General features: G+C 38.2%; 1 protein-coding gene across 1 annotated transcript in view; it reads left to right on the forward strand.

The window, feature by feature from the left end:
- SLC27A6 (solute carrier family 27 member 6) overlaps positions 1-2,139 on the forward strand; it is a 152,828-nt gene extending 150,689 nt beyond the window's left edge. The window contains exon 10 of the mRNA XM_007947459.1: positions 1,963-2,139. Within this exon, the coding sequence (XP_007945650.1) occupies positions 1,963-2,139 (177 nt within the window). The remainder of the gene's footprint in view (positions 1-1,962) is intronic.
- The last annotated feature ends 6,969 nt before the right edge of the window (positions 2,140-9,108 follow it).

Raw genomic sequence — 9,108 nt, forward strand, 5'->3', positions numbered from 1 at the left:
AACAAACTCACTGCCATAGAGTCAATTCCGACTCATAACAACCCCTCTTTGGGTTTCCAAGACAGTATCTCTACAGAAGTAGATTGCCCAATCTTCCTTTCAAGAAGTGGCTGGTGGGTTTGAACTATCAGGCTTCTGCTTAGCAGTCAAATGGCTTAGACACTATGCCACCAGAGCTCCCCTGTTTATCAAGTTGTTGTTGTTGTTGTTATTATGTGCCGTCGAGTCGGACCCGACTCATAGCGACCCCTCCTTGGGTTGCCGAGGCAGTATCACTACAGAAGTAGGTTGCCCTTAATAAGCATTTGTATCATAATAAATTAGTAGCCATTTGAAAATATAATGTATATAAATCTAAAGAAAAATAAAATAATGTTTCCATTTTTAAATAACCATCAAACTAAACTCAATGTCATTGAGTGGATTCTGACTCATAGCAAACCCCATCGAGTTTCCAAGGCTGTGACTCTATGGAAGCAGACTCTCTCATCTTTCTTCCGCAGAGCAGCTGGTGGGCTCAAATCACCAACCTTTTCATTCACAGCCAAATGTCTTAACCAATACACCACCATTAAAAAAAAAAAAAAACTCACTGCTATGGAGTCAATTCCAACTCATAGTGACCTTGTCTGGGTTTCTGAGGTGTAAATCTTTATGGAAGTAGATTGCCCCATTTTTCTTCCCCAGAGCAGCTGGTGGGTTTGAACTGCCAGCCTTCTGGTTAGCAGTCAAATGCCTTAGGCACTGCACCACCAGAGCTCCTTTACACCATCATAACTCCTTTCAAATAGCCACAGTTAATAAATAGTAAGATATATTCTTTCGAAAACTTGGAATTAGATTGGACTGGACAGAGCCAGCCTAATTTTGGGTTCCAGCCTTTTGGTGGTACTTGCTTTCTATCACAACAACCACCAAAATGGTCAGCCTCACAAAGATACGAATGACATCATTGAAAAGAATGTATCTCAAACTAATGTGGGAAGGGTGAACTACCTCGAGCTAGTAGTTTATGAGTGGTGACCAAAGATGTTGCTGGATTTTCCTTGAAATTTTAAAATATCCTATGGGGGCTCTGGAAGTTCACTGAGGTGCTCCAAGTGCATAGTTTGGGAACCAAGGTTTTAGAGCACTCTCTACCAGAACCACGTTGGAAGAAAGATATAGAGATCTGCTTCCAAAAGGTCACAGTCTTGAAAAACCCAATGGAGCAGTTCCACTTTGCACACATGAAGTCGCCATGAGTTGGAATGACTCCACTTGACAGCAATAGGTTCAGTGTTGTTGTTCTATCCCCTTTGGTTCTCATGGGATACATAAGTCATGTGGGATACATTTATGTCTACTTGTATCAGAAATTGCTGTTTTCCATAGCTTATATCTCCTTAGTGTCCAAGAAGAATCTCTCTACATAGTATTGAATTGATTTTGAATTGAAGAGATAAGCTTACGAGTTTTAGACATACTTGTGATCAAAGTAGCCCTTGTGGCACAGTGATTGAAGTGCTTGGCTGTTAACTGAAAGGTCAATGGTTCAAACACACCAAATACAACAGCTGCCCACGGGCAGTGTGCTTCTGTAAAGATTTATAGCCTTGGAATATCTATGAGGGAGTTCTACTCTGTCCTATAACATTGCTGAGTCAGAATCGACTCAACAGCAATGTATCTGGTTTGATTTTATAATCAATTTGTTGATTTATGTTCATAATTCTTAAATATTGAATGACTTATTATTTGAACAAAGTTCAGTATAAATTGAGCTAAACATTTAAATGTTCTAGAGAGCATTTTTATTCCTAATGTTTAAAGATATTATTAATAAACATTGAGATGCTGATTCTATATAAAAGAGTTACAATGAAACATTATAGTGTATATTATTTAAATATTTTATTTACATATTATAACTACTATAGATAACGTGAAATTATTCTACTCATAATGATCATTGTTTTATAGGAAAAAATGGAAACAACAGGTACATTCAAACTACCGAAGTTTCAGTTGGCAGAAGAAGGATTTAACCTGCTGAAAATTTCTGATCCACTTTACTTTATGGATAACTTGAAAAAATCGTATGTTCCATTGACCAAAGAACTTTACGATCAAATAATATTAGGGGAGATAAAACTTTAAGGTAATGTGTATCTGGGATTTTTACATGTTGTATTGGAAGCAGTGAGAGGAAAGTATGTCATTTTTTAATATGAAATGAGGAAAGGGAACTGACATAAAATAAGCATATACTATGTTTTCTTAATCTGCAATAACTTTTCTTTAATTAAGAGCTTTAGTATGTTTTGATTCATATTAATTTTAATAGATCATTCTTTTTTACCCACTTTGGGATTCAGTGTATACCTAAATATTTCCTTAATTTTAAAAATTCTTAAGTAAGTAATATATGTGGTTAGCAATTTAAACACTAAAAATATACTTTTATATTTATAGATTCTAATTTTGAATAAAATACTGAATTTTACTCAAATATATGATTTTTATGTGTGCTATAATACAATAAAAAGCATCTTCAATTATTCTTAGTATTTTCAGTTTTTTCTGTTGTTTTTAATTGTAAACTTCTGTTCAAAGGAAGCTGACTAAATGCATATCTCCTTTCTCTTAAAGTCTCATTAAAATAATAGAAAAAATATAAAAATATGAAACCACAGAGCAGGAAAACTTATAAGCCCAAATATTTAGGAATATTTGAAAGATACATGAATTGGATCAAATTGTCAATAAAACCCAACACAGTTATGTTGTTGTTGTTAGGTGTCGTTGAGCTGGCTCTGACTCATAGTGACCCTATGTACAACAGAATAAAACACTGCCCAGTCCTGAATCAGCCTTACAGTCCTTGCTATACGTAAGCCCATCGTTACAGCCACTGTGTCAATCCACCTCGCTGAGGGTCTTCCCCTTTATCACTGACCCTCCACTTTCCCAAGCATGATATCCTTCTCTAGGGAATGGTCTTATTTCAACATGACCACAGTAGGTAGCATGAAGTCTGGCCATTCTCACTTCCAAGAAACATTCTGGCTGCACTTCTTCCAGGACAGTTTTGTTTGTTCTTCTGGCAGTCCATGGTACTCTCAGTATTCTTTGCCAACACCACAACTCAAAAGCATTACTTTTTCTTTAGTCTTCCTTATTCATTGTCCAGCTTTCACATGCATATAAGGTGATTGAAAATACCATGGCTTAAGTTAGGTGTACCTTAGTCTTTAAAGAAACATCTTTGCTTTTCAGTATTTTAAAGAGGTCTTTGCAGCAGATTTACCCAATGTAATATAACTCTGATTGATTTCCTGACTACTGCTTCCATGGGTATTGACTGTGGAAACAAATAATATGAAATCTTTGACAACTTCAGTCTTTTCTCCATTTATCATGATGCTGCTAATTGGCCCAGTTGTGAGGATTTTCATTTTCTTTATGTTGAGGTGTAATTCTTACTGCAGACTGTAGTCTTTAATCTTCATCAATAAGTGCTTCAAGTCATCTTCACTTTTAGCAGGCAAGGTTGTGTCTTCTGCACATCACAGGTTGTTCATGAGTCTTCCTCCAATCCCGACACTGTATTCTTTCTCACGTAGTCTAGCTTCTCAGATTATTTGCTCAGCATACAGATTGAATAACATGGTGGAAGGATACAACCCTGAAACACTCCTTTCCTGATTTTAAACCATGCTGTATCCCCTTGTTCTGTTCAAAGGATAGTGTCTTGGTCTATGTACAGGTTCTTCATGAGCAGTTAAGTGTTCCAGAATTCCCATTCTTCTCAATGTTATGGTTTGGTATGATTCACAGTCAACTGCCTTTGCATAGTCAATAAAACACAGAAAAATATCTTTCTGGTATTCTTTGCTTTCAGCCAAGATCCATCTGACATCAGAAATGACATCCTCATTCCACATCCTCTTCTGAATCCAGCTTGCATTTCTGGAAGTTCCCTGTCATTATACTGCTGCAACTATTTTTGAATGATCTTCAGCAAAATTTTACTTGCATATGATATTAGTAATATTATTTCGTAATTTCCACATTCTGTTAAATCATCTAACAGATGATCTAACAAATAGGGTTCTCTTCCAGTCAGTTGGCCAGGTAGCTATCTTCCAAATTTCATGGCATAGACAGGTAAGTGCCTCCAGCATGCCATCCGTTTGTTGAAACATTTCACTGGGTTGTCCGTCAATTCCTGGAGCCTTGTTTTTTTTTGCCCATTCCTTCGATGCAGTTTGAACTTCTTCCTTCAGTACCTTTGGTTCTTGATCATATGCCACCTCTTGAAATGGATGAACACTGACCAGTTCTTTTTGGTACAGTGACTCTGTGTATTCCTTCCATCTTCTTTTGATGTCTCTTCCATCATTCAATTTTTCCCCACAGAATCTTTCAACATTGCAACTCAAAGCTTGAATTTTTTCTTCAATTCTTTCAGCTTGAGAAAAGGCAAGCATATTCTTCCCTTTTGGTTTTCTAACTCCAGGTCTTTGCACATTTCATTATAATAACTGACTATCTTTTGGAGCTGCTTCTTGAAATCTTCTGTTCAGCTATTTTATCTTGTCATTTCTTGCATTTGCTTTAGCTACTCTCCATTCAAAAGGAGTTGTGGTGGTGTAGTGCCTAAGGCATTTGAATGCTAACCAGAATGTTGACGGTTCAAACCCACCAGCCACTCCATGGAAGGAAAACTGGGTAATCTACTTCTGTAAAGATTTACTGTTTTGGAAACCCAAAGGGGGTTGCTATGAGTTGGAATGGACTTGATGGCAGTGAGTTTGGTTTGGTTTACTCTCCATTCAACAGCAAGTTTCAGAGTCTCTTTTCTCATCCATTTTCATCTTGTCTTCATTTCCTATTATTTTTAATGACCTTTTGCTTTCTTCATGTCTTGCCACAATTTGTCTGGTTTTCTGTCACTGGTGTTCACTGTGTCAAATCTATTCTTCAGATGGTCTCTAAATTCAGTTGGAATATAATCAAGGTCATATATTGGCTCTCATGGACTTGTTCTAATTGCCTTCAGCTTCAAATTGAACTTGCATATGAGCAGCTGCTGGTCTGTTCTATCGTCAGTTTCTGACCTTGTTTTAGCTGAAAATATTAAGCTTTCATCATCTCTTTCCACAGATGTAGTGGAACTGATTCCTGTCTATTTCATCTGGTGAGGTCCACATGTATAGCACCATTTATGTTGTTGAAAAAGGTATTTGCAGTGAATAAGTCATTGGTCTTGCAAAATTCTATCATGCAATCTCCAGCATCATTTTTATCACCAAGGCCATATTTCCCAATTACTGGTGATTCTTCTTTGTTTTGTACTTTCACATTCCAACTACCAGTAATCATCAATACATCTTGATTGCATGTTTGGTCAAGTTCAGCTGTAGAAGTTGGTAAAAATTTTCAATTTCCTCATCCTTGATGAAACACTGTTTTATATATTACTGCAAAACCTTATGAATAGCCCTGAAACATTGTCTGATATAGTGCCAGAAGATGAGTCCCTCAGGTCAGAAGTCACTCAAAATATGACTGGGAAAAAACTGCCTCCTCAAAGTAGAGTAAACCTTAATAACATGGATGGAGTAAAGCTTTGAGGACCTCCATTTGCTGATGGGGCACAACTCAAAATGGGAAGAAACAATTGCAAACATCCATTAATAATCAGAACATGGAATGTACAAAGTATGAATCTAAGAAAATTGGAAGTTGTCCAAAATGAAAGGTAATGCATAAAGATCAATACCCTAAACATTAGTGAGCTGAAATGGACTGGTTTGGGCCATTTTGAATCAGACAACAATATGATCTACTCTGCAGAAAATGACAAATTGAAGAGGAATGGCCTGATATTCATCATTACAAACAATGTTTCAAGATCTATCCTGAAGTACAATGCTGTCAGTGATAGGATAATATCCACACACCTACAAGGAAATTAATACTACTGTTATTCAAATTTACACACCAGCATGGTCACCAGTCAGGCCCAGTGCCATTTGCCATCACCAGGCTGAGAGATTGTGTGAAAACTTCAGATCTACTGCCACCTGTGTGGTTGCCACCAGGTCTCTGGCCCTGACCCACCCAGCTCACCTGCTACAGCGTGCACCTGCCATCCCGCAGGCAGCCTCCTGTCCTGCCACCAGCTGCCTCCCCTTCCTTCCTCCCTGGGTACTTTTCCCCTGCCCCTCCTTGGCTTTAAACACCTCTGGTCCTGCTGCCCCTTGTCCGCATCCTCCCCTGGCTTTTTCTTGTTCCTCCTCCCTCCATCACTGCAGCATAGGCCTTTAAGCAGCTGTTAACCTTGGGTAGGGGCATCTTACACAGGGCTCTTGAGCTGAGTAAGGCAGCAGCCTCTGAAGGACATCCTGCTAAGCAGCTCATTCAGTACTGCTTGCTTTTAGCCTAAGAAATGTGGTGAGACAGGATCCACTCCCCCTGCAGCCCCAGGACTGGGGTGGACACATAGCCCACAGCCAGTAAGAGACAGATCACACCTCTGTACTCAGCAAACCATGAGTCCAATAGGGATTTCTGAACTCCTCCATAACCTTTTAGGACTACAGACCTGTATGTGGTCTGCCATTATCCCAACAACATTAAGTGACCCTATCTATAATTTTCCGCAGTAGAGAGTGATACAAAAATGGTAAGAGTGCACTTTATCAAACGTGGAAAACTTGCAAAATCCAGAAAATACAAGGCAGTCTGTCTAGTTCTAGATCTCACAGTTTTCACTGTATAAGAAGTGGCCCTGTATGTTGTTGTTGTTGTTGTTAAGTGCTGTTGAGTCGTTTCCGACTCATAGTGACCCCAGGCACAGCAGAACGAAACACTGCCTGATCCAGCGCCATCCCCACAATCCCTGCTATACTTGAGCCCATCATCGCAGCCACCGTGTCAATCCATCCCGTTGAAGGCCTCCCCCTCTTTCGTTGACCCTCCACCCTACCAAGCATGACATCCTTCTCCAGAGAATGGTCCCTTCTGACAACATGACCAAAGCCATTCTTGCTTCCAAGGAGCAATTTGGGTGCACTTCCTCCAGGACAGATCTGTTAGTTCTTTTAGCAGTCCATGGTACTTTCAGCATTCTTTGCCAGCACCACAACTCAAAAGCATCAACTCTTCTTCGGTCTTCCTTATTCATTGTCCAGCTCTCACATGCATACGAGGCAATTGGAAATATCATGGCTTGTGTCAGGCGCACCTTAGTCCTCAAGGAGATATCCTTGCTCCTCAGCACTTGATACATTTCCTTCACAGTTGACTATCACCCTGTATAAGAAGTGTTATACATGTATATAACCAATTGCCCATGTAGTCAACCCAGACTCATGGTGACCCATGTGTGTCAGAGTCATACTGTGCTCCATAGAGTTTTCAATGGATGCTTTTTCAGAAGTAGATTGCCAGGTCTTTCTTCCACAGCATCTTTGGATGGACTGGACTCTCCAAACTTTCAATTAGCAGTCAAGATAATTAACTGTCTGTACCACGTATGGACTCCTAATAACCAAAGAAGGTAGAGAATTCTCTAAAACCTTGGTTCTCAAACTATGAATTTCGGTCACCTCAGTGAACTACCAGTTCATCCGCATGTTGTGAGGAATATAAAGAAGATGGTGGAAAAATAAAACAAGGTTTTAATTTTTATTCCATATATTTCAGTAGCATTTTTATGAGAATATGTATATCACCTGAGTAATTTCAAAATTATTTAATGGATAATGAAAATTATTTATTTCACTTCATTATAATATGAAGTATTACTCACCACAGATTTATATTACTTTCACATTTAAAAAGCTCCTTAAAATGAAAAAAAAAAAAAAAATACCAAAGTAAAATGTTTTTGAAAAGTGGGAGAAAAAAGCAATGTATTTCAAAATCTACCCATATTAGCATTACTATAAACCTAAACCTAAAAAAAATAGAAAATTATGCTGAAGATATGGACAATAAATATATTTCAGCTAAGTGGTAACCACGATGACAAGAAGAAGTTGTGGTATTAATTTCTGACAAGGTAGAATTCAAAAAGAAAACACAATATTTTAAATAAAAGTTACAATCCCTCAAAAAATTTTAGACACAAAGTATTTGCTCTCAAAATGAAATTGGACTATATAAACATTTTCAGAAAAAGATTTAAACAAAACTGACATTATAAATATGTATGTATATCTGTGAGGGGGCAGGGAGTGTAACCTAATTCCCAATGATTTTTTTTTTAAATTCCTGATTCCAATATTTATTACGTTGTTGTTGTTTGCCGTCGAGTCCGCCCCGACTCATAGCGACCCCTCCTTGGGTTTCCGAGGCAGTATCACTACGGAAGTAGGATTGCTCAACCTTCCTTCCGAGGAGTGGCTGGTGGGTTTGAACCGCCAGCCTTCTGGTTAGCAGTCAAGTGCTTTAGCCACTATGCTACCAGAGCTCCTTTTAGCACTTTAAGGAGGTCTTTTGCAGCAGATTTGCCCAGTGCAATATGATGTTTGTTTTCTTGACTGCTCCTTCCATGGGTGTTGAGTGTTGATTGTGAATCCAAGTAAAATGAATCTTTTCTCTATTGTTTGTGATGTTATTTATCAGTCCAGTTGTAAGGATTTTTGTTTTCTTTATGTTGAGGTATAATCCATACTGAAGACTATAGGCTTTGATCTTCATCAGCAAAGTAAGTGCTTCGAGTCTTCTTCACTTTTAGCAAGTAAGCTTGTGTCATCTGCACATTGATAGTTGTTAATGAGTCTTCCTTCCATCCTGATGCCACGATTCTTCTTCATACAGTCCAGCTCTTGGACTCCTTCAATAAATCAAAGGCAGCTCAAAACGTTTTGTAAGTATGATTACATAATTATTGAAAATATCTGCAAGTCTTACCAAACTAAGAAAAAGACCATTTAAAGGAAATGCAATGGAAAACTCACAGATAGCTATTGTTGGGTACTGTATAATTGAGTCTGAGTCATGGACCCCATGTAACAGATTAGAACTGCCCCCATAGGGTTTGTTGTTGTTGTTGTTGTTTTGCTGTTGCAATTTTTATAGAAGGAGTTCTGGTGGTGCAGTGGTTAAAGTATT

Source organism: Orycteropus afer, unplaced genomic scaffold, assembly GCF_000298275.1.
Source record: "Orycteropus afer afer isolate SDZICR_OR568_19922 unplaced genomic scaffold, OryAfe1.0 scaffold00185, whole genome shotgun sequence".
Taxonomy (NCBI): Eukaryota; Metazoa; Chordata; class Mammalia; order Tubulidentata; family Orycteropodidae; genus Orycteropus; species Orycteropus afer.